The 25,511-nt window shown below is 42.8% G+C and overlaps 1 protein-coding gene across 3 annotated transcripts in view; it reads left to right on the top strand.

Moving 5' to 3' along the window:
* LOC118248298 (uncharacterized) overlaps positions 1–24,374 on the top strand; it is a 41,705-nt gene extending 17,331 nt beyond the window's left edge. For all 3 annotated transcript variants that reach the window (XM_035547089.1, XM_035547088.1, XM_035547090.2), the window contains exons 5-11: positions 5,156–5,392; positions 6,762–6,839; positions 8,086–8,302; positions 12,885–13,093; positions 13,615–13,687; positions 17,773–17,890; positions 23,703–24,374. In XM_035547089.1, the coding sequence (XP_035402982.1) occupies positions 5,156–5,392; positions 6,762–6,839; positions 8,086–8,302; positions 12,885–13,093; positions 13,615–13,687; positions 17,773–17,890; positions 23,703–23,898 (1,128 nt within the window). In that variant the 3' untranslated portion in view covers positions 23,899–24,374. The remainder of the gene's footprint in view (positions 1–5,155; positions 5,393–6,761; positions 6,840–8,085; positions 8,303–12,884; positions 13,094–13,614; positions 13,688–17,772; positions 17,891–23,702) is intronic.
* The last annotated feature ends 1,137 nt before the right edge of the window (positions 24,375–25,511 follow it).

Raw genomic sequence — 25,511 nt, 5'->3', positions numbered from 1 at the left:
CCAGCCTTATGGGAGCGCATGGAAGAAGCTCAGGCTGTGAACAAGTGCACTGCCTTTTCTCTCCTAGAGAAAACCAGCTCAGGCTGGAGACCCAGTAGGCTTCCTGCATTTCCATGTGGGCATGCTGAAATGCAGGGGGATGAGTCTGTCAGGTGGGAGATGGGCTGGGGCTAGCACAGCTGAGCTCTTCCAGCTCAGCTTCATGGAGGAGGTGGAAAATAACCATATATCTGTCCCTCGTTGTCTGCAAGCAGGCTGGTGTAGAGCAGAGATGGGTAAGGGCTGCTGAAGAGCACGGTGAGATTTTCTGCTTCTCCTCAAATCTTTGCAACAGCGCAGGCTCCTGGGAGCAGAGTATTTGCCTTGTCACACCGGTGATTTTAAGGCACAAAAATGTGCCTCAGGCAGTGGGGTCATTGTGGCACCCCTGTGGCTCTGGCTCCTCCACCCACCACTGTGGATCTTCAGGGCTGTGAGTTAGGGGAGAGCAGTGCGAGCAGGCCACAGGTGCACCCTGACCAGGGTTTCTGAAGCCTCTCACAGCTCCTCTGCATTAATGTGCAGGGCTGGCCAATTTCCCTGTCTCTTGTCCCAGATCAGAGCCAGCTGCAAAACATCTGGGATTTTGGGCAGCCAAAGGAAGCCAAATACCAGAGAGGAGCTGCAGAGCTCAGATACAGAGTGGGGTTCGTTTGGTACCTAGGGACATGATGGAAAAAAAAAACCTTTCCTGAGTGTGGGGGAGGCATTGCACAAGCTAAGAGAGGTCCCTGCCAAAGGATGTAGCTCACGCACTCCATGGCACATGTCTCTGTGCCCAAAGACCACAGTAATCTTGACATCATCTTTTGAAATATGGAGTTGAGGGGAGCCTCTCCTTGGGTCCAGACTCTGATACAGGTGCTTTCAGGGGGCATTAGCTACCTTTTGAACGTGTGCTGGGCCACAGCGTTTAAAATCCTTTCCAAACAAGCTCCTTAAATCTGAAGTCTGTTGTGCTGTGCCTGAGTAACACGCCTTGCCCTGCATCGGCTGTTAGCAACAGGCCTGATCCTGCACCAAGTGCTTCCTCTAATTCCCAGAGGACTTTGAACAATGGATGCAGGCCTGAGACCACAGGGAATGTAAACTACCAGGAAATTATTCCCATCCGTGATTTCGATCCTTCCATTTTAAAATCAAAAACACAACGCAAAAAATAACACTGTGTTTGCAGCGGATTCTGCTGATTGCGGGTCATTGTGTAAGCATGCTGGGGGTTTCTTTTTTCTTTCTTCCCTCCTTTCACCAGACAGAATAGGTGAAGAGGTTGAGCTGCAGATCTCATTTCTCCTGTTTTGCTGCTTGTGAAGTCTGCCAACAGAATCCACCTTGACAAAGTCAAGGACTCTGCGTTTAATGTTGAACTGAGTGAATAAATTATGCATGAAATTGTGTCGGAGTCTCTAGTGTGCAGAATTGCTCCTTTTGATATGAAAGGTTAATTCAGAAAGGAGTCCAAAATAGCTGGAAATTGTGGGGATAAGTGGATAGTATTCACTGTTGTGAGCTGTTATTACTAGAAATTGCATTCCCTCTCTAGCTTCCCTAGAGATTTAGCTTTGCCGGTGAATATAAACTGTACTCAATAGAATAGCGTTTAGGAGTAACAAGAGTGTATGTCCACATACAGTAAAATATTCTAATGGTGTTTTAAAAGGAAGCTGTACTTTTTCATGTATTCTGTGTACCCTAAGGATGGATTGCTATTACATTTAGGTCAAGAACAAGGCATAGGGAAGGTAATAAGTTTTGAGTACATCTTTATTACAAATACGCTGACTGTATGATCCATTTCAAAGAAACTGGACAGTTTTTTTTTTTTTTCTGATTGAGTTTGTATATGCCTTATGAGAGAGTGTTGCCTCTGATCAGGACTGCAATCAGGTTTTCTTTGAGCTCTGGCAGAAGATTCATTCATGTTTTTATTCAGGATGTCCTCTCCCTGGTCTTTTGCTGTAACTATCAGCAGTGTTGCTGTGTGCTCCTCGTGCTTGCTTTTGGGACATCTCTGCCATGCAATGCAGTGCTACAAGGTTGTTTTGTTGTTGATGTTGTTTTTTCTCCAACCAAAAAGGATGTTAATGACTCACTGCAAGCAAAAGCATTAATTTTAGCCAAGTTTGCTCTGCGTTAAGAACTTCTCATTGCCATCTGTTACTGCCTATGATGCCTCTGTAGCAAGGAGCAGGGATTGCACTGTAAACATTCAGGAAATTAGTTTCAGCAGGATATTTTGCAAGCAGATTATTTCCTTCTGGATCTCAGTTTTCCTCACAGTTGGAGACCTTTGGGCTCTGCCTCTCTCCTAGCAAAGGACAGGCATCTCTAACGTGCTGTGAGGTCCCAGGTAGGGCCAGGCCCAGTCTGCTCAGTCACACGGGGAAGAAGAGGGTGGGCAGTCCCTCGTAAACCCCCTCATCCATTTTTCAGAGGGATGGCAGCGAGCTCTCCTGCTCTCTGATCATCTCTGCTGGTATTTCCAGCACTGAGCTCTGCAGCCAGAGCTGTCGGTAGGGCGGCTTCTTCCCTTTTTTCACTCTTTTCCTTGGTGCAGCAGAGGGTGCAGGCAATGAGGCATGCCTCCTGTGGAAACATGAAGCTCGAATGATGGCAGTATGGACTCCAAGGGAGTGATTCAGGCATTCCTTATAGGTGCCTAGTACTGCTTCAGCTACCCCTAAGACATCTGACTTTTCTATACGCAGTTGGGGAATATGAAGTAGGATCTGTGGGGAGCTAAAATAGACCTATTTGCCTACAATTAGACACCTAAATCCCACCGCCAGACTATCACAGCTCCTAGCAATGTCTTGTGAAGCTCTGCAAAGCACAAGGGAAGTAAGCAGGGTAGGAGCCTTCAAAGGGCTTGACAGAGCAATGAAAGGTGCCCAAGTGACCCTCGTGGCTGGCCATTCCTTACTTGATGGACTGGCCAAAGAGAAACACCTTCCAGACGGTGCCCTTGCACACACGGGCAGTGCAAGGACAGCACAGGCTCGTGCTGGGTGCACGCAGAGCACAGGCACCCTCCTGGGCTGAAAGCTGGGAAGCTGAAAGGTGGTTCTCTGTATTAGATTAGATTAGATTAGAAGTTAGATAAGAAGGAGATAAGCTGTCAGCAGGTAGATGGTACGGAAAGAGGGCTGAAACGAGAAGTCCAACTAATAATATCCAAAGAGCTGCACAACTCCATATGGACCTAATGAAGTTGATGCATAAAAGCGAGATTCTTTTTCATTAGGGAGCCATACCACAGAGCAGCAGTAACATATGTTCGGAGATGGCCACATCTGCTTCTGAATATCTGCCCCCTATCTCCTCCGCCCAGGAAGGTTACAAGTCAGAAAGTAGTGATAAGTCATGGTAATTGCTTGGCTTTGGCTTTGGCTCTTCTCTCTGGAGAACGAGACCTCTAATCTCTCTTCCTGACGGACTCCTCCTCCTCGCATCCATCTTCTGACCCTTCCTGAAGTAGCTACATGGGGCAGACTGGGTGAATTGCAGCAACTTGGTATAAGATGCTCTTCCCCAGCAGCAAAAATGTTCCTGCTGCTTTCTGCCAGCACAGCCCAAGAGGGAACAAGGGCAAAATATTCTTACCAGTCATGAGATGAAAAGATGAATCCTAGGAAATCAGGTGTCCCAGCTTTTGCTACATTTATTATAAACCAGCGTATATATGGCCTTAAGGCATTCTTTCAACATACTGTTGTAGCAAAAAATGTCCTAAATATGGACTCATGAATGCTTTTGGCAGAGCTTCTGTGCTATCAAGCATCTGCAGTTAAGCGTGTCTATCCAGGATCTCAGGCAGGCTTAATTTCTTAACCACCAGCAAGCCCACAATGACACCAGTTTGCACAATAGAATAACTCACAGCTTGACTGATCCAATTCCTGCTATTTCCTCGTCTGAATGATGTGCTCTCTGCTTCAGAAAGGCTCCTGAAATCTCTGTTTGGGAGCCATCAGCCTCACTCCTGAAAGCAAATTAGTTTTTCATATATTCCGTTGCCATTTGTTATTGATGCTTTCTCTCGTACATCTCAGGGGATCGCTCATCACTCATTGTGCACAATGTCTCCAAACACAAAAGGGAAATCTGGACGCAAGAAGTGCTGTTAAAAGTTGTGGTAGAAACAGTGAGTTCTGGAAAACATAATTGTTTCTCTTTTCACTTGAAATGCCAAGACTTGAAAGCATTTATGCTTGCCTGAGATAGGTGGATGAGCCGTTGTTTCATTGCAACGCACACAGATGCAGTTAAATAGTCCCAGATGGAATCTGAAATATTCCATAGCAGCCTCTTGGGCAGCGAGTGCATTAACTGCCACAGGAGAAGGCTGTAAAGGCTCCCATCTGGTCATCCATCAACACTTTTTATACATTATCATCAGCAGCCTGCTTGGAGGGAAGGTGTGCCACATTTCTGAAAATCCAATTAGATGATAGCAGCCAGTTCTCTTTTATCCACTGTTGCTGAGCCATCCAAAGCATTTTTTTAGATTAAAGAAACATAATTTTCCTTCACAGGAGCTGTGCTGCTTTATCTCTATCGTGACCCATTCTTTTATGTGCTTTATAATTCTGTTATTAATTGGGATTTCAACCATTCGCCTGCTACTGAAGTGGGACTTGCCAGTCTGCAATTCCCAGGATCAGCCTTCTGCCTCGTTTCCCCAAAGGCTGTTACAGTTGCCACGCTTCGGTTTGTCGATAGTTACCCCTGTGAGAAGAGAGAGCTCATTGCAGCAGTTCGGCTGCCGCAGGGTTTGATGCAAGTCCTCTCCCTTGCCTTGATGGTTCGATCCCCTTTGACTCTGGATGTGCAGGTGTTTCTGCTGTGCCTCCCAGCACCACAGGCTGTGATGAGCAGTCCTCTTTTGTATCCCGATTGTCTTTGAGAGGTTCAGAGGTTTGGGCACCAGGGTTGCTGAAGAATTGTTTGCGAAGCATGGAAAACTCTCAACATCTCCAGAAGTAATTCTAGCTATGTTATTTTAAAAGAGCAGGGTTCGTCTGATTTGAGTTCTTATATAAAGGACATCTTAATGGCAGGGCTTTCAAACTGCAGGTAAATAATTAGTGTTTTCTCCAATATCATTTTTTCCCAGGCATTACATGCTGAGGATGAGCACTTTGATATGGTCTTTATTGATGCTGATCAAAGGAGTGCTGTTAACTACTACAGCTTTGTCATGGATAACCACTTGCTGAGAATGGATGGAGTGATCTGTGTAGAGAATACACTCATGAAAGGACAAGTCTACCTGGAGAACATATCTGAGGAAAATGTACTAGCTGTCAGAAAATTAAATACAGTGATTAATTCAGATCCTCGTGTTGAGCAGGTTAGTGCAATGCAATTGGTTAAGGTACCTGTGTTACCGTATCTGTGGGTTTTGCAACGTGCTCTTCAAAATGTTTCTTTTGTTGGTGCTGTTATCCAAGGGACCTAAAAAGAACTCAAGTTTTATTATAATTCACCTTACTTGATCTCTCTATGTGAGCTTCTATGTTCAGCAAAGGTCCCTACTCTCTGTCTACATCATCAACGGTGTTAAAGGCGAGATAAAAGTGGAGCACTTAGGTGTGAATAATCAGCTCTACGGCACAACCGAGGAACTGCCACTGCTGTAAAGCCTTTGGGGGCTGTAGGGCACCACCAGCACAACAAGAGTCAACAAAGTCCTACTCCAGCAGGAGACAGAGTTCTTGTAGTCGGATGCATAAACAATATGCTGTGGTTTTCAAGATGAAACCAGACAACTAGACAAGGCTTTGCCTGCAAAGCTTGCTCTCGTGTCTCAGCTGTGTTGGGCTGCCAGAGGGCCTGCTGTGGCTGGGAGGGAGCCAGCGAGGATGGCCGGATCTCTGCCTGCCTGTGCCACTGGATCAGTCCCACACTGGGACAGTTGAGGTCTGCCACTGCCCTCTTAGGATGTGGCACAGGGGCTTGGGGCTCGTGCCCAGGGGATTTTGCTATGTGCCTCATAGGCTCGAGGTCCTTGTCCATCTGCAGGTCAGACAGCCTCTAGAGGCACCTCCTGTGCTCCTCCATTTACTCTATCCTCAACACAGCTGTCAGTACCAAGAGCAACAACTTTTCTTTTTTTTTTTTTTTGGAAGAGGGAAAGACTGACAATGACTTTCCATGCCCTGAATATTACCGTCAGCTATTTAATGCATGTAAATAGCCCATTGTTTCCGTATCTAATATTTTAATGGTTTGACATTGGCATTGAACCTCCAGCACTGAGTGAATCTTTCACTGAAGTGTGATGATGGTATCAAGAGGCAGGTGACAAAACTCACTGAAATTCACCTAGAGGTGCAGGAAAGATGTTCCAGAGAGTGCTAAGGAACACCACAGTGTAGCTGTTATGGTTTGCTGAGCTCCAAGAATGAGACTAGAATATCTGCCTGACAGCATCAGCTAGGCAGTGGAAACCCAGAAACCTCAGCAGCTGGCACTGATTTAGAAAATGGAGAGACAAAATTGCATTTTTTTCCTGGCATTTGTGGAAGCCAGGAATTTGGAAGAAGAATGTGAGCAAATATGGATGCCTGACATATTTGGGTTGGAAGGAATTTCAGCTAAAGAATAGAGCAGGAGAAAAACTACCGTGGCCTGAGGAAGGAAGGTCTCTCCTTAACAGCAGTGGAATTTGGGTGAAGTTCAAAGCAGTTGAGAACTGTGTGTATGCATTATGTTTGCAGATAATTTTACCTGTGCAAAATGGACTGAGCATCATTCGAAGGAGCCCTGCACCTCCAGATGCAGTGATTGAAACAAAGGTGTGTATTTTCTTTCTGTGAATATCTCTGGGAAAAAAATTTGGCTCTGCAGATGACAATGAAGTAGAAAACCATGTTCAGGTTTTGGTGGTGAGGGCCCAAACTCATGCTCTGCATGCCTTTGGTGCCGTGCAGCATGGAGTTACCAGCTTAGGGCGTGACAGGGGTGAGCTGCACTAGTGCAGGGCTACACTAAAGCTATGAAACACCTATTCCTAGCAAAGTCTGTTGGGGCAGCCACACTGATGCTGTGCTAACCACGTGTGCTGCTTGCCTGGTGTCTGTGCCCGCTGCTCTCCAGTCCTTCCTATTGCAGGAGAGTGTGGGCAGATGCAGCTGGGGCCACCACAAGGCAACGTGGTGTTTTTGAAGTAGCTTTTTTGTCCAAAGGCAGCACATGATGCCCTCCCATGCTCTATTTTCATGGCCTTAGATTTAGCCTCTCCTGTAGAAAAGATGGTGATTTTATCTTTTCTGTAGGAGCTGCATTGTATGTAGTGGGCATCATCCAGCTATAACGAAATTCCCACCTGGAATTGTAACGGCCCAGTTCTGCAAAGCCAGACTCAAACGTCTTGATTATTTTGCAGTTTGAGTGCTCCCAAATCTACATCCACTGGTAATTCCTGGCATTTCAAATCCAATATTTTAAACATCTTGTATTTTCCATTTTAATTCCAGTCAGGGGGAAATGATGTATGGCAGCTGATCAGATGACAGCTTGGTTTAAGTTATTGGCTGATATCTTTATTTGCGCACCAGCCTTGTGAAGATATTTTGACTGCACTCCACTTGAGCCAAATCCTGCCTTTGGAAACTTGTCTTAGCCTCCTTCATCCTAGAGGCAGCTGAATCTGAGGGCAGGATTTGGCTCTGGGGGTGAAATAGCTGGAAGACTTAACCGGTTATCTTCTGAGAGGTCGTACCTCACCCATCTCCCATGGGAAGCCAGGTCAGGAAGTACTGTGCCCTACTCTTGTGTACATGGAGTGGTTGGTGCATCTCCCCAGACCCTAGCCCTCCTGCTCCATTGCCTAGCACCTTAGTGCTCCTGTTCAGACTAATATCAGTGGGGATAAGGACGTGTTTTGGCTTGAATTAGTTAGGTTTTTGCATTAAATAATGGGTCAAGAAGACATGGATCCCTGTGCATGCTCCCACCTCATCCTCGCAGGCAGAGCCTGTCACAGCTGTTCTGCTACTGAGCTTTGCACCTTGCTGTGAAATGTGTGTGTCTTTGTTTTAGAAAGAAGTGTTGAGGGATGACATCTTCTGGGGTTATAACAAGCGCCGCATCCTTGACCGGCTGCGTCTGGATGACAAGGTGGCCTACGTCACCGGCGGAGGGCAGGGAATTGGGAGAGCCTTTGCTCACGCGCTGGGCGAAGCTGGTGCCAAAGTAGCTGTTGTGGACCTGGTCCTTGAGAAGGCAGAAGCAGTGGCACATGAGCTCAGCCTCAAAGGTAAGCATGAGCCTAACCACCGTGGAAGAACAGGATAAAGTTACTGGCAGCATAAGCCTCTTAGTGTGCCCTCAAATTGAGGCAGTCCTTTTTGAAAACCTCCGTCCACGGTTCTTTCAAACATGCATATGGGGTCAGATATAGGAACAAAATACTAGTAGACATAATAACTAAAATCCCAAATAAGAGGTAAAATCCTCTGCAAGCCACTTCTATTTTAGCAGTAAAAACACAAAAAGTAACGTAAAATTGAATTTCCCCCTAGAGTCATGCTAAACTGCAATTGTAAAGAGGAGAAAGAAAACTGGAAGTATAATTTTAATGAGAAAAGAAAGGAAGTGTTACTCATTTTATAATTCCTTTTGTGATATTACAGCCAACCCTTCTTCAAAGTTCAGTACTTCATTGCCTCTAAGGATGGAGCTGTACCGAGGAAATGTTCATAGTCCCATATGGATGCAGACACCAGAATTTGTGTCCACCCTGGTTTCAGGAAGGGATTGATCACCACCGGATGATCTGCCCGCTGAAACCTGCAGTCTCCACTCTGCTTTAGCCAATGTAAAACTTCTCTCATAAATGGAAACACTCATAAATGGAAACATATTTGTGCAAAGTGTGTTTGCACCATCAGAAACCATGTTTTCCAGCAGAACCAGCCCCTGCAAGTGTATTTCATCTGTATTTCCATCGTTCTGCCTCTAACAGCTTCCTGGGGAAGGGGCAAGGAATGGTTCATTCCTGGTTTTGTACCATCCTGAGCCTCTCAGAGAACCTTTTAAACAAAAAGTCCCAGTCTGTACACTGCCAGCTCTGGTAAGCAAAAGACACGTTACACTGAGTATCAGTGCAGTGGTTAAAGCTCTGATTGCTGGTCTGATCCCTAATAATGACCCAGAATAGAGAGTCTCCAGCTCCTATTACAAATTCTTGAGTCATCCGGTACCTCCTTCCCTGAAGCTTTTCATTTTCTTATGCACTGAAGCCATATGGTCTTGGCACACAATAGCTGTGCCTTACAACTTAACTTGCCTTTTGGATATTTTTTTACAGTTAGATCCTGCATATCAAGTAGAGCTATTCAGAAAGAAATGGGATACTTGATAGAGCCATGAGAATTTGGAAGCCAGTGGTCTGTTTGAAAATGAACTTAACTTTTCTCCAGGGTGTTTTCAGTAGGAGTTTGATCATCCATCCTTCAATGGCTGTCCTATCTCTCTGCTCCTTCGCTGGTGGGTTGCACGCCCAGAGAAGGCAGCAGTGGTGGTAGGGTTACAAAATGCAGTCAGAGGGGTCATGAGGCATTGCAAATATTATTGCAGTCTAAAGTAAAGAAAATCTCACTTCTCAGTCTTTACACGTCTTTATCCTTCGAGGTCAAATATTTTGTCGACTTGACCAGTGCAGCTGCTCAGGGCACATCTATTCCATCTCATGACATTTTTTGAGGTTTCAAATTTACTGTCTTTCCTTGTTGGAAGAAAACCCAAACTTTGTAATGCTTTTGTGAAAGGGAATTATATCCAAATGCCCGTTTTTGGAAAGGATCTGAAAAGGTCAGATTTTCAATCTCTTTCTCTCCAGAGGTAACTAGAGAGTCTAGCCTGGACCTCAAAGCTTTCCCTTGAAAACTTCTGTTGAAATCAATATGTTTCCATGAAACATTTTGGCTTCAAAGAAGTAACATACTCTGTTGGAAATAAATTTTGACAAAAAGGTTCAGCTAGCTTTACTCTCAGAAAATTCACGAGTAAATTAAAGCAATCGTTGTAGTATTAATACATATTTTTCCTCCTATAATAAGCACAAAGGAGCTGTGATTTTTCTCCCCCCTCTCTGGTTGTGGATCTCTTACTCCAAGGTGGAAACACAGTACCCCAAGTCATTCCCATACAGATACTTCTTCAAAACATTTTACTTAGTTTTCTTAAACCCACTTTGCTTCTTATACCAAGGAGCCCTTTGCTGTCTTCTGGGAAGGTGCCATCACTTCATGATGGGTTTTAAACATCAGAAACCCTGTGATCTCAGTTTTAGCTTTGTTAGACAGCTCGGGATTATCTCCCTTGGCTACAGGGGTCTTTGTTTTTACATCCTGAGTGAATACCTTTTTCAACAGTTGCTAATGGATCTTGACAGAAGAACCAAAAATGATGAAACGTAACCAAAAAATCCTAAGGGTTACCTTCCACTACATACCCATCTGTCTTCAGGGGGAATGACTGCCTCTACCTTAAGGGAAGAATTAGTCTGATGGGATTTTTAAAATGTGCATTTTCACTGTAAACTATGCAAATGCCTTGCCCACAATGTCGCTTCTGATCTTCTTGTATATATGCAATGTTTTACTTCCATTTATACTGAGAGACCACAGACGGAGCCCCATGGCAATGGGGCTGCATGCACATCACCTACAGAGGGGCAGCTCAGAGAGATTCGGCACATTGGTGCCTCTCCAGCACTGACCCATGGGGCGCCTCTCCTGCCCCTTTCATGCCAGCACTACCTCCAGCAGCATCACAAAACCAAACTGAAGCCTGAAGAGGTACATGGGTACTGTCATGCATGTAGCAGCAGGGTCCTGCCTTGCGTTTCTTACTTCTGATTAGTTCTACAAATTTAAAACTATTTTCCCATAGTTTATATAATTAATTAATTTATTTTAACAGATGGCCTGGGGGGACAGTGGAGAGAAAGGGACTTATTTTCCCTCTCTCAGAGTGCAGAGATACCAGCTGAATTGATTAAGGTCAAGTGTGGGACTCTGTTTTGAAGTGAGCGTGCCTTCACTGCTTCTTCTCTAGACACTCACACATGGCACCTTTTGTCCTGTTTTTATGAACTATCATATACGATGACGCCATAAATCGGGTGAGAGTTGGAGGGCAGGTGAAGAGCCTCATTCTGTTACCATTAGTTACACGCTTGCACCCATTTTGTCTGTAAATTGAATAAGAAAGATTGCAGCAGCTCCAAGTGTGTTGCATGTCTCAACAACAATTAGAAGGAGCAATGGGGGCTGTCTGGCTATTCTTATTCTTTCCGCATATTTAGCATAAATCCTGTGATAAAACAAGAGGGCTTGTTTTGCGGCAGAACATGCATTCATTTTCATAGGGGGCTGCCTTGTGGGTCTGCCCTTTTCTCCTCCATGGAAAGCGAGGGGAGATCATCACTGGGCTTTTATTGTTTTGCCTTGCTTTTCCAAAAGTCTCCATCTCAAGACTTCATTTGGGAGCCTTCTGTTCTCCTAGGAAAGGTTTAAGGGTGTTTTTTGAGGAGGTGCATCCACTTCCACCCTAGCTGTGCAGGTGGATGGTGCAGCAGCATCCATAGTCCTCTGGAAACAGGTTTCTGAGTGTACTCACAAGGTCAGTACCAGGTGAAGTGTCACCTGGGAGTTTAGATACAGCTCAGAGGCTGGGCTATGGGTATGGTATCGATCAAATGGTCACAATCAGCACTGCATATGGTGAGCCAGCCCTTCCCCTCTGCAGTAAAAATCCCTCTTTTTCTTTCCCTTTCTAGGGAGACCTGCTTGTAGCATACAACCTTTCTCCAGTCCAGTGGAGAACATAGCAGTAGCAGCTATAACTTCCTGCCCGTGCTCTGTTTGCTTGCCGACTGCTCACCCAACATCCAGCCCTAGCGGCTGCTCCCTCCCTGTAAAGTTCACCATAGGGCTTACAGGTGTAGCCTTGTTTGACTTTCAGGTTGGGAATAATCCCACTGGCTTCAGGTGCCTTGGTACACTGTGTTTTGCTTATTAATAAGGGCATTTAAAGCTGATTTTGATATTAAATTAAATGAAGCTAATTACAAGTCAGCACCGGAACAATAGTCAATATCTGTATTCTTCTAGGAAAAAAAAAGCACAACTTTTGCATAGTTCTGATCCAGTAAATCTTTTCACTTTCGAATGTTTGTGTTACTCTGGCAGTGCGATTTGCAGCAAATAAGGCCAGGCACCGTGACCACCATACCCATGCACCTGCAGGTATTCCCAGTGAGCTCCTGCCTAAAACTGGCTTGGTTTTGTACTTCATCTAGAGAGCACTTTGGGGAAAAATTAGTTTGCTTCCTGTAGTACCTGATGTCTGGCATAAAAAAAAATCTGCATTTGAGCAAATGAAGGAATACTTTGCTTTTCTTGTTTTGGAGCTGTTGCCAGCCATCAGTGAGCGATGCTCTTTACAGTCCCCAGCACCCGCGAACCGCTGGAATTGCTCACGCTCTGGGAAGCTGCAGTTGAGTGTTTGGACAGAAGATGGTGCAGTGTTCAAAGCTTCGTCCTGCTGGAGTGTCAAACTCTGCTTTCACACCTCGGTTTTATGTGAGCTACCAACAAGCAAACCTCGCACTAGTTAGCAACTTAAAAAAAAAATAAATATATATATATATATATTGCAATAACACACAATTTGCTCCAGTTTGTGGAGCAGTGAATTAAGGCGGCACATATATATGATATGTATATATATATATTACACATGCATATCTACATGAATTAATAAATAATCAAAAATATATTCTTTTTTTGTTGAATTCCCACACTGACTTCATCACCCTTATTTTAATTCAGGGATTAAAAGCATTGCCCTTGCAGCAGATGTAAGCAAACCCAAGGATGTGCAAAGGATTGTTGATGTGATTGTGGCTCGATGGGGCACAGTTGACATTGCATGCAACAATGCTGGAATCAACATGAACTCTGCAAGTGAAGACACTTCACTAGAAGAATGGGACAAAACTTTTAATGTTAATTTACGAGGGTTATTTTTGTGCTGCCAGGTGAGTATGAAATGCTGTTCAGGTTTGTTTTGCAAGTGGGCAATGATTTTCATAATATTTACTTTAACAAGTACCATTTTTTAAAAAATATGTATTTTTATTTTTACTAATTATCACAATAAAATTGATCCTAATTTCCATGGGGTTACTGAAAGATTGGTTTTATGTCAATTAAAGACTTCGGTCAATATTTTCAAAAGCAGCTGGTAATTTACTAGCTGTCCAAGCTCAGGCATTTTTGGAGGGTGATTATTTGACATTTCCTGAAAAGCAGAAGGCTTTGGGGGGCCGTTCCCAACATCAGTGATTTTTAAAAAATATTGCAAAAGCAAGGAGGGTCTGAAATGGCAAGGGGATTTTTCCTGCATCAGCCATTTTTATACCAATTTTTTATATCAAGTGCTTAAAAAAAAGTGTTAGCACATAAACTCTTCTGAAAAGTGAAGACTAATTTATTATCATGTCATTATTAGCACAATCACAAAAAGGGTCACTGGTCTTTCCTTTAATTTCTGTCACAGGCTGCAGGCCGCATTATGCTGAATCAAGGATATGGGAAGATAATTAACACAGCATCTATGGCAAGTTTAATAGGTGAGTGATGAGAGCTAACAGTTGTGCTTCAGAATCCATATTTTAATTACTACCGATGCTATTTGAATCAATTAAACCTGTATTGGGAAGGAGTAAATCACTGACATTTTGTATTAGAGGAAATGTACTACAAAATTTTTATTGATATCATTTTTCAACATTTATCTGTCCTCTATGTTTTAGAGCACTTATTACTTTTTATAGAAGAGGCGGAGTCATCTCTGAGCCTGATGCACTGATGGCATGGGAGAGGTGCTGATGCCCTCCCCAGTAATTTTGAGAAAACGCTTTTGAGTGTGGGAATCAGTGCCCCAGCGTTGTTTACAAGCCACCCAAAAATTTTTGTGCTGCTCTTCACCCTGGTACCTGCGGTTATATTTCATTATTGTTGCCAACAGGTGTCTCCACCGACGCTGCTGAATCAGCAGTGTCGTCAAAAGCGCCAATAAACCATTGTAACATATGGAATGAAATCCCTACTGCTGAGCTAATCTGGACGGCAGTTACATGCTGGTGAACTGAGGCCCATGTAACAAAAATTGATCAATTACACAAATTAAGCATAGCCCTTTAGGAATTTATTTTATTGGTCTGGACATCTGTTGCAGTATTGTCCAAATCCAAAAATCAAATGGTGCCTTGGGCTGCCAAGTTAGGCAAGAAAATCTAGTAGCTATAAAAGTACAACTGAAAACCCCTGTATTAATATCATGTCCATCTGCTGAATGTTACATAAATATGCAGTCTTTTTATTTTCCTTGGGAATAACATTTATTTTTACTGTGCCCAGTTTGACATTCTGTGACATTCTGTTCGGTTTATTGCATAGTAACTTTAAATGTTTCTTCAAAAATGCATTTATAATGTTGTTGTTAATTTTTTTTTCAAGTGTCTGTAGCAGCTGTTTTACTTATGCTTAAACACAGGCACCATCACTTCACCCCAGCTTTGTAGAGTAACAAAACCTCCCAAACAAAAGTAGTTTTGAAAAGATTGCAGAGTTAAACTTCATACCCCTATGAAGTTTACAACCCCGAGCACAACCCCGAGCGTAGCCTGGAAGGGACTTTGCAAATTCCATTTACTTATCCCTGAAAGTTAGTGCGTGTGGACATGGGTAGGCCAGAAGTTAAGAGACGAAGGGATGTGTTTACCTTCTGAACCTGTTTGAATCTTGGCATGGAAAAAATCTAGTAGTTATAAAACTACAACTGAAAACCACGATGTTCATATCATGTCCATCTGCTGAATGTTAAATAAATATGTTGGTTGGTTGGTTATTTAAGTATGTTGGCCAACTGGCATAGTAAGAAATGTTTCTAGAAATAGTTAGGGGATATTTTTTTTTTTGTAGGTTGAGTCCTTCCTGAGAGATAGAGAAAAATAAGGAGAGTCTTAGCAGGGTAGGGAGGTTCTTGTTTGTGATTTTTTCCAGATACACTGCTTAGAATCAGTTTTAATTAATTGAAGATAGGCTGCATACATTTTGCGTATGTGCATTTTGATTCTGGTATTTGACTGGAATTATTCCAGACGTATGCTTCAGCAGCAGTGATGAGGCTGCTGCGGCTCTGCCATTTGTACAGGTGTAACCACGCTCTCTAATTTTTACAGCGAGTATCTTTAGTAAGTGGTCTGTTCTCTCTGTGTGCACCTCTCATTAACATTACACTGCTGCTTCAAGGTCAGGCTAGAAGCCTTGTGCACCGAACAAGGTCGCAAAAACATTGTGTCAGGTGTTTAAAATGTAGTGCAGCTGATGTTTGCAGCATTTTTATCTGCTTTCCTCCCATCGCCTCCATGTGAAACACAAGTGAGCGTCCTCCCTTCATACAGGCCGTACAAACTTATTTATTTATTGATTTATTTTTTTGGTGTCACTGCTGGAGGAATGGCTTTCTCATAAGCTGTTTTGCGTGGGTTTGGAGGGTTGAAGATTTGCTGGTCTTTAAGAGAGCACCCAAAAGGGCAGGTTGGGGAAGGGAGAAGGAGGAGGTGCAGGTGCTCAGCGAGGCGGTGGTACTTGAGCTCTTATAACCTGAGCCAAGAATCTCCAGAGGGGGATATTTCATCTTCTTGGTTACCTTCCTTAGCCATTTGTACAAAGACAAAAGAACTGAAATGAAGAAACTCTTAAAACCCCTGACTTGAGCAGCCACCCCGAGTCAGAAAGCGGATTCTGGTATCTCCCAGCAATGTGCTGCTCTCGCCCACGTGGGCAGGAGGTGCAAAGAAGGTGCCAAAACTCCTATCCTGTTAGCAAACACCAAATGATTTATCACAGACAGACGTGTTTGGAAAGTTTAGCAAAGAACTGCTATTGGGAGGTTGTGAGGTTAACTGCCAAAGTTGTACCTAACTTGGAGCTGATGCACAGCAATTAATCAAGAAATTAGGTTCCACTCCTGTTCGAGAGCCCCCACGGAGCTGTGGGGCAGCAGGCACACACAGAGTGCAACACGGTTCTGCTGGTAGAAATGGGAATTGTTTGGTGTGGAACAAAAAATCGGTACCGGGTAAATGCTGGCAGAGGGGGCCAGTGTGTGAAATGCTCTTTGCAGCGTAATTCTAAAAAGGCCTAATTCGAAGCAAACTTTCAGCACATGCAGAAAATAATAATATATATTTATTGTTGCCCCAATCTGGTATGTTCTTCAAATCTATTCACAGATATCTATGTTCAAGGCCCGGGTGCTTATTCACATGCTCAGTAATGTACAGCAGGGCTCTCCACCCTTTCAGAGCTGGGATGCCTCAGTTTGGTACTGTCTTCTTTACACCCTTCAAATTGACACACTTGAAAACAATAGTTTCAGACAGCAAGAGCAATTGTGGATGTATGGCGATAACACGGACGGTGGTGGTCTGGAAGTGATACACCAGTTTAACTTCACAGGTTGGGACCAACCCAATGCCAACTGCTATACCTTATGGGGGCATTGTCACCCAGGGTGCAGTGCCACCCACCCCCCCATGCTACAATTGCTTGTTTTGTGGTTTCAGGTGCTCAGCACCGGTTTTTCCCCACTGTCCCTCCAAGAAGTGCCTTATTGGTGTCCGGTTCCAGCACGGTGCTAATTATGGATCAGTTTTTTGCACCAAATTTGCTTAAAAAGATTGTGCCTGCACCCAGGTCAGAGAAAAGTCCAGAGAGAGACATTGTGTGGGTGTAAATCCCAACAACCGGGCTGATTCGGGTTGACTCTGGTGGGTTTAAGGCACTTTACACCCACCAGGGATTTGCCCTTAAGTAGCTTTCCTGGGAACACTGCAAGCGTGAGAGCTCGCGGAGGGGCAGAGCCACCCGAGCACGCAGCACTAGCAAGCCTGCACATTGTAATTAGCAAGCCGATCATTTTCCCTCTGTGACTGACATGTGACATCTCTGAAACATTTTCAAAAGCTTCAGATTTTGCAAGTGGTGGGTGTTTGGAATTTTTGGGACGCACCTGGGCTCACATCCACACAAACACTGATTAGATACTGTGATGTGTTTGCTTCAGACTATGGATAATTTAAAAATTAAGGAGAATAATTTGTTCCAGGAAGCTATATATAATATAGTATGTTATATAAAATCGATTATGCATACCTATTATATTATATTGCATTATTTTATATTAGTATTACAATGTATGGTTATTTTACATGAAATGTACCTATGTGTATAATATACAAATATTATATATGCTACGTTATAATATAACAATGCAATGTTACGTATTGTTATATATGATTATTTATCTTTCTTGTAAATAGTCGAATACTTGCATATGTATGTTTAACATCTTGCTTTTAGCTTTGCCCAGATAGGGAACATTTAAAGTGTTGTTTTTTTTTTTTACTTCTTTTCTTTTTTTCTCCATTTCTTCCAGTACCCCAGCTGCTGAGGTAAAAATGCGAGGTGGCTAAATAGAAATTTAGAGGTTTTTTGGTGTGGCTAAATTGTTGTCGCTCCCTGCCTAGTGTCAGGGAAAACAGCAAATAGTTCATCTCAGTGCAGGGAAGTAGTGTAGTGCTTAAACTTCCCCGCACGTATTAAATTGTGGAGAATAAATATTTTCCTATTTCTGACTCCCTTCCAGTTCCGCACCCACAGAAGCAGTTGGCGTACAATGCCTCGAAAGCTGGGGTCGTAAAATTAACACAGACGTTAGGAACTGAATGGATTGACAGAGGAGTAAAAGTCAACTGCATTTCCCCGTAAGTAAAATGTAGTCTCATTTTGAAAGTACAAAGAGAATGAAATGTTCTAAAAAGCTCAAATGAGCAGTATCTTGGAAAATAAAGTTTCTAATTAGCAGGTGGATTGCATCCCTTTTTATGTTGTCTTTTCCTTAACAAAGGTTTAAATACTTAGAACCAAGCCTGCTCTGTTGCTGTGTATACTCAGGGATTTAAGAAGAGGTTTTAGCATTTGATAATAGGTTTTCCAATAATGTGAAGGGTAGTTTTTAGCGTTTCTCTTCCAGATGAAATATTTCCTTAGTCTGTCCAAGCCTTCTGCGGTTAAAGAAAAGGCTTTTGACACTTAATAGACAATACTTCTTTCCCCTTTTTACTTGAGACAAATATATAGGCACTTTAAAAGCCACATTGTAGTGCTGTAATTGAGATAGCGTTCAGCTCTGACAGTTACAGGAGGCCAGGTGTAATTTTGTAAATATATATATATATATTTATTACAAATTATATTTTCCTCACTTTTGGAGGCTTAAAGCTGCATGTTTTATTTTATGGTATTTATTCCCAGAGCAAAGTTTTCTTGCCACTTTTTCTCTCCCTGTTTCTCACACACATGCCCAACACAGTCATTTTATTAAACAATTAACAGTGCATGATAGCGCTAAGCAGAAACCCAAGTGGATGGCGCTAATTGGAAGCGGTCAAATTCTGTAGACCATTGAAGTCAATCAGAGTAAGTAAGAAGGGCAGGATTTTAACCCAGGAGTTAAATTGTAATAATGAAGATATAATGTACGTCAAATTAGGAAAAACAAATTACATATTTTAATCCACAAAGTGGAATAAAAAAAAAAATCACAGAGCTCAATGGCAAGTGCCTGTGTTTTTACTGTCGGTTTGCTCTCCACTTCCTTGTGCTAGCTGTCTTCCTTATGATTATTTATTACTAATTATAGCAGTGATTCTAGCCTTCACTGTATGTGATCCATGGATTCTTTAAACAGTGTCTTACTTTATAATAGGATTTTCCCCATGCCAATGCTAACAGCTCTGCAATAGTGTTCTCACAACTGGGTCTGGTGAATTTACACTGGCTTTTAGGAGCCAGGGGAGATGAACAGAATTAGGGAAGCCCAGCAGGACCTGGCAGAAACCGTGCCTGCAAATGCACAGGTAATCTTTACCAACAGAGATGGGATAGTATTTCATATTCACTGTGATCATGAGTGAGAAGGCTCTTAGAGGAGGAATTACCCGTTTTTAAGGGGTTTACATAAATTTAAAAAGTATCCGCCAAATGATCAAAATTCATTGCTTTGTGTAAGTTGGAAACCTACACTTGTATTTGAAGAAGTTATGTTTTTGGAGACAGTTGTCAGTGCATGGGGGAAAAACAGTCTCGCTTTTCTTTCTCTACTTTTTTAAGCCAAAATGAGGTTGCATTTTTACCACCTGTACCTGTCTTAAACTCCCACTCTGAGGTCAAAATCCTGTAATAGGAAGTGGGATTTTTCTTTGCATTGCAATAGCCAGGAACAGCGCACAAAGGACAAAGGTTTCTGCTGTGGTTAAGGTCCCCTGCTCAGCACACAGCAGCTCTCTCCAATGCAGCTGGGACCTGGACTGAAATGTTCTCAAACCCCAGCAGTGTTTTCTTCCCATCACTTCAAAGCTTTGGTTGTGCCCCTCCTGTCCAGCTGCTCAGGTAGCTCTGGGTCATGATTCAGCATGGTTTGTATCGCTCAGATCCTCCTCACCAAACACAAAATCTGCAGGTGCTTCTGCCTATATGAGGAAAGAGCCTGTGTTTCAGCACAGGTTTGCACCCATCCTCAGACCCACAGACCCAACCAGACTTGTTGTTGTGCCTCTGACTCTGGCATGGCGGCATCTTCAGGTCACTTGAGCGTTGTACTCGACACCCAGCAACAGCCTCAATGCATCAGTGCATCTGTCGAGGCCACTGGAGTACTTTGCTGGGTTGAAAAATGTCCCAAATGCACAAGTCTTTCTGAGCATAGATGTCCAGTTTAGTGTGTAGCTTTTTGAGGGCTACGAGGAGCACAAGTGGTAGACAGAAAGCATGACAGTACCCCGGATAATCTCTGGAGAAGTAAAATAAGTAGGTGTGCCCTTAAGTCCCTTGCTCTTCTTACATTCAGTTTCTTTAATGCTTTAAGGCATTCCCAGCATACCTCTGTCTGAAACTCCAAACACTCCAGGCTGGCCTTAAACATTATTTCACCATGCAAACCTTTTGGCCTTTTTTCCTTCTTCCTATCTGGTCACTTTTTATCAACTGAATTTCTTAATGAGTGCATAAAACTTATGCAGACCAATGCATAAAAGTTATCAATGCATAAAATGTTATGGCAGAGTCCTTAGCATAATTTATAGCATTTATAAAATTGAAGATCTGGCCTTCTCTTGCTGGCCAGGCAAGTCTCTAGTCCATGAGGAGAAAGAGGCTGAGGCTCCTCAGATGCTTTGGTTGACATTGCCCATTGCTCCAGGCAGAGCATCATGGTGCTCAGCCTTTCTGCCACCATCTACTGCAATTAGCTTGTAGCCTGTTGCAGAGCTGGTGCCATGCAAAATAAAAGTGCTGGACACTTATCAAAAGGGATGTGGAGACTGGGCCACAGAGTGGACATAAGGGTGAAAAGGGAGCTCTACAGCACCGACAGGCGACATGTGCCCAGCTGCCCACAGTGTGTGCTTTAGTCCCCTTCCTGGTCCCTGCAGACATTTTGTATGAGTTGGGTGTGATGGAGCAGAGGACTTTTGAAGACCTCTGGTTTTTGACATGGAGCGTTGGAACACCTCATTTTGCAGCCACCGTGCTGAATCAGTGGCCATTGTCTGAGCTGAATGCTTTTAGTCGGGGGTCAGAAAGCAGGTAGGGCAGGATCACCCCGGGTTTGGGGTCCTCCCCATCACGGGAAGGAAAGGCAGGAGAACTAGCACCCCAGCATCACCTCAAGGCGTCCCAATTAAGCAGCATTACCATCCCCATTAAGCAGCAGTCCTTGCTGGTAAGTATCTTTGGACTTAAATCTAATTCCTTGGGAGATGTCCCAATTAAGTGGATCTCTTGATTAAACACTTCCTGATTAAGTGGAGTGTACTTAACTCATTCAAATTAATAACTCATCTGAAAGAAATCAAGTTACACACAGATGGAATCTTTTTTTGCTCTCATTTGGGGATTGAACGCACGTAACAATTCCAGTTAAGTATCTGGTAAGTGATATTTTTCCTAATGCGTCTCTCGAAGTGGAAATGTTTTAGGCAATTGTTTCTTTTTCTTTTTTTTTTTTTTCTTAACGTTTCAAATTGTCCTGTGTATCAATAATGAAATATTGATGCTCATGTCTAATGTTAAGGAACCAGCAGTTTGATATTACATTGACATGCAACAGAAAGTACTGATAGGCTCAGCACTGCATACGAGATGAGGTAGGGAATTAATGCATTGGCAGTTGTCTTTGCTGGAACTGGTTAGAAGCCAACTAAAATCTGCCTAAAAGGGTTCGACAACATTAAATTGCCCAACTTGGCACCAAAGCTTTCCCAGAAGATGTGTAGTATCAATGACATGCCTAATATTTATAGTGCCATCAGTATGTGTGTTTGCAACTTTAAGTTTTGTGCTATATTTTTTCTCATTTATGTAACAAAAATTTGTAATGAAGTTTTGTTACACTTCAAAATTTTTGCTGCTTGAAGTCAACGTAAGGAAAGGTCAAACAAGAGGTGCAATCCTGTGATTTTCAGGTTGCAACAATGAGACCAAGGATAGTTTTCCCAAACATTGAAAAATACCCTCTTTTTAGTGAAATCTGTTGTGCTGGAGAAATGTGCATCATATTTCCCAATCTGCATCCCCTTTTAAAAATATTAATAAATTAAAATATATATATATATATAAATAATAAAAACATAAGGATTTTGTTCTGATCTCTGATAGTGTAAAGCCAGAATGATTATGCTGATGATTTTGTAAGCACAGAGAGAGGCACGTAAGGGAAAGGAGTGCAACATATTCCACATCTGCTGCTGAAAGCATGTTTCTCTCTGAAGAAAAGCAGTACTCGAGGAGTTTGGGTGAGCGAGGGGGGAGACCTGGAAGTGTGCTTAGGGGAAATAAGTGAACTATCTGCAGCCCTATACTGGAATGTGTTTGATTTTATTACACTGCCAGAGCTTAACCAAGCCGTGTTGCTCGGTGTTTCTGAACTGCTCTGGTGTTTATTGACAATTATAATAAAAAATAAAAATAAAAAATAAAGCTCATATTTAAATCCTGCCCGATTAGTGAAAACAGAAACATTTCGGGGAAAGTCTGAATTAGTTCCACTTTGTAACAGAGTAAATAGAAGATTTCAGACTTCATTTAAAACAAAAGGTAAATCTCATACCCAGAATCCAGTGTGTGTCAAAAATTTATTTCCTTGGAAGTATAAATTGGGATGCCAATGAAGTTTCAGAACAAAACGGGTATTTTTATACTTTGTTCGTTTCATATTTATCACTAGCTTGTTTGCTAATTTTCATTTGCAAGAGGCAATTCTTCCAGCTAACTGGCTGCCTCAATGGGCCACTGATTTCTTTGAAGTGACAGTCTGTAAATATGCATAAAAAAGAGATGCAATTAGCGTGTGTGTGGTTCAGTGCAGCCTGATTTCATTGGCAAGTTTACCCACAGTGTTGATAAGCTACATTATCTAGAAAATTGGCCGCTGAAAAACAGCACCTCTGATTGCCAGCAAAGGTTCCAGATAACAGGGTGCTGAAGAGAAATATAATTGAGGTTGAATATGTTAACCAAGGTGTCACATGCTCCTTAGAAGCGCTAATTTATCAGCATGTTGGAATTTTTATTAACATTTGGAATGCATTTCTACCACACTAATGAAGTGGAATTGGCAGTTCAGGTTTTAGTTATTGTCATTTCTGAGAAGTTAAATGTAATTTCTCGTTAGACACAGTTATGTAAATATATTTGTTCAGGGGCTGAAAAAATTATACATTTCACAAAATACAAATATGTTGTTAAGGAGGAGTGTGACAAATCAGTCGCAGTTAAAGTCATAAAAGCCAGCCAAATGCTCGCCCTGCATTGTGCTTTCCAGAGCATCACTCATTTTTAGGGCACCTGGAGAAAATGAACTTAGCAGAGTTTTAATAAATGGTGTAGTCACTTATTAATGTAAGGCAGGCAAGACAGGTAAATGCGTTGTGCTTTGTCGGGGTATTTGTTTAAGGGGAATTGCTCTGTGCTGTGTCTCTCCTTTTTTGTGTGGAAAGAGTTTGGGACTGGGAAAGGTGCTGGCTTTTGTTTTTTGACGTATGGAAAGTCGGGCTGTTTTCAGTTTCTGGGCTGTATACAAACATGCCAAGCAACATTATGCTGCGAAAAGAGAAATCAGAAAAGGGACGGCAGTTCCCAAGAGTAGCAACAGACCTGACTCGAGGCACTTCTGTTTCCAATGCCATGCTTGTTTTCTATAAGAAGATGTAAATTGGAGATCATGATGAGTAACCTGAAAGTTAGAGGGTAACATTATTAGGCAAGAGGACAGTGTGTGTGTTCTCATTTTAAAATAAATCCTCTAGGCTTGCCCAGCAGTTGTGAAAAACAGTAGGTAAGAAGTGTTACCGAAGTTTGCATGATGACCTTCAGTCGATGCAGGGGAGGCGCAGCTTGCGGCTCTTCTTCGCGCCACTCCATAGCCTTCCTTCTGTTTTAACACCTCGAACACATGAGTGCTGCCTTTCCTCTCAGTCAGACCCATCCATAAACCTGTGCCGTGTGTGCTTTTTGCAGGGGCATCGTGGACACGGCGCTCATCCGCTCCGAGGCCCTGCAGCCGCTGGTGCGGCGCTGGCTGGCAGACATCCCCGCAGGAAGGCTGGCTCGGGGGACGGACCTGCAGGCCGCCGTCGTCTTTTTGGCCTCTGAAGCCTCCGACTACATGACGGGCCACAACCTGGTCATCGAAGGGGGCCAGAGCCTGTGGTGAGGGGTCCTCCAGCCGCCCTTCTCGGGAACACTGTTCGCTTTGCAGAGTAAGTAACAGAGATTGGGATAGTCCCAGCTTGGGCCTCTGTAGATAAGTAGCCAGCTAATATGAAGTGCTTGTTTTCTTCTTTGGGGTGTTGCTTTGGAGACTCATATAATGGGGAAAACAAACAAAACACCACACACACACACACAAAACCCAACAACTTAATTTTCACCATTTTCATGTTTTCCACTACGCTATCATATTTCTGTTATATTAGCATTTAATCATATAAAGGCATATTTACTGCAGTGAGATTTGGCTATTATTTAGTTTAACAGTGGGTATTTTTAAAGCAATCAATATTAGCTGATCTGCGCAGTTTATTGTTCTTAGGCTATTTTTTGTATTCAAGTTGTTCCAGTGACATCTGTGAATGGTGAAAAACAGTTGGATGTAGTGTTAAAAAAATAAATTAGTTCGTTGCATTTGAACCTGAATGTTGCCATTTTATATTTACTGGTGTTCTTAGTTTTTGACAGTGTTTTTATACAAACACCCACATAAATGCCCCTAAAAGAAAAGCAGTGCATCTAATGGAGAATCATGGTTGGCAATTATAATGGCTCTAATCCAAAGACCATTGAGGTAAGTGGGGGGCTGCTCATATGCTTTAAACGCATGTATAAGTGTTGATACAACTGCCTCTACGTTTTCCTTGATAGGCAGATGTAAGCAAAGGTCTTCCAAATTATTTTCCCCCTGTAAAATTCTGAACAAAATTCCTGGGTGTAAATCAGGGCCAGCTCCAGCGGTACTGAAGCAGTCATGCTGGCTGAAGAGCTCATCTCGGCAAGACCACTGGGTTCATGGCTTATAGGCAATAAAATGTGGCACAATAACAACACTGGTGATAACGCTCTGAATTTATACAGACTTCCATCGTGAGGGCCTTTAAGCATAACCTTAGGAGAATTTACGGGAAGGAATTCACTTGCAAATCCTCATGTCATTTGTTTTGCATTTGGCAGCTCTTTGTTACCATAACATAAATAATTGTGGATGAATGTCATTACTTTGATTAAGTGCTACAAGTCCATACATTGGCTAGCCATTATTGTGGTGAATTGCTATAATGGCTTCAGACTTGACATTCACCGCCACATTGTAAGGTATGCATCTCGCTGACGTACTATCATCGTTATCGTGGATAAAGTGCAAGAAGATACTTGTCTTCATTAAATTTTCTATTAGACCATTGATAATTAATACATATCTCATGTTTCATCTCGAGTCGTTTTTCTGGGGAGTGTTGCTGTTAAGCGACTCACGGCTAGAGCTTTTTGGCTTGAAATCCCTGCCTTGTGTGAATGATCTAATTTATTGACAATGCTCTGCAAACTCACAAGCTTAAGGAGAGCTCAATTTTGGATAAATCTTCAAGAAAAACAATTAAGGATTTAAATGTTTTATTATTTTTCTGGGCTCACACAACCTTTCCTCTCTCAGCTCCCACACTTGCATCATTTTGTGTCATGCTCTGGAGGGCTTGGTGCAGTTCTCACATCCCTCTGGCTGGCTTTTCACCCAGAGGTTAATGTGCAAACATTGGTGAACTCATCAGGAGCTCT

The sequence above is a fragment of the Cygnus atratus genome, chromosome 10 (assembly GCF_013377495.2).
Source record: "Cygnus atratus isolate AKBS03 ecotype Queensland, Australia chromosome 10, CAtr_DNAZoo_HiC_assembly, whole genome shotgun sequence".
Taxonomy (NCBI): Eukaryota; Metazoa; Chordata; class Aves; order Anseriformes; family Anatidae; genus Cygnus; species Cygnus atratus.
Note: the sequence above shows the minus strand (reverse complement) of the source record. Positions and strands in the feature narration are given on the sequence as shown.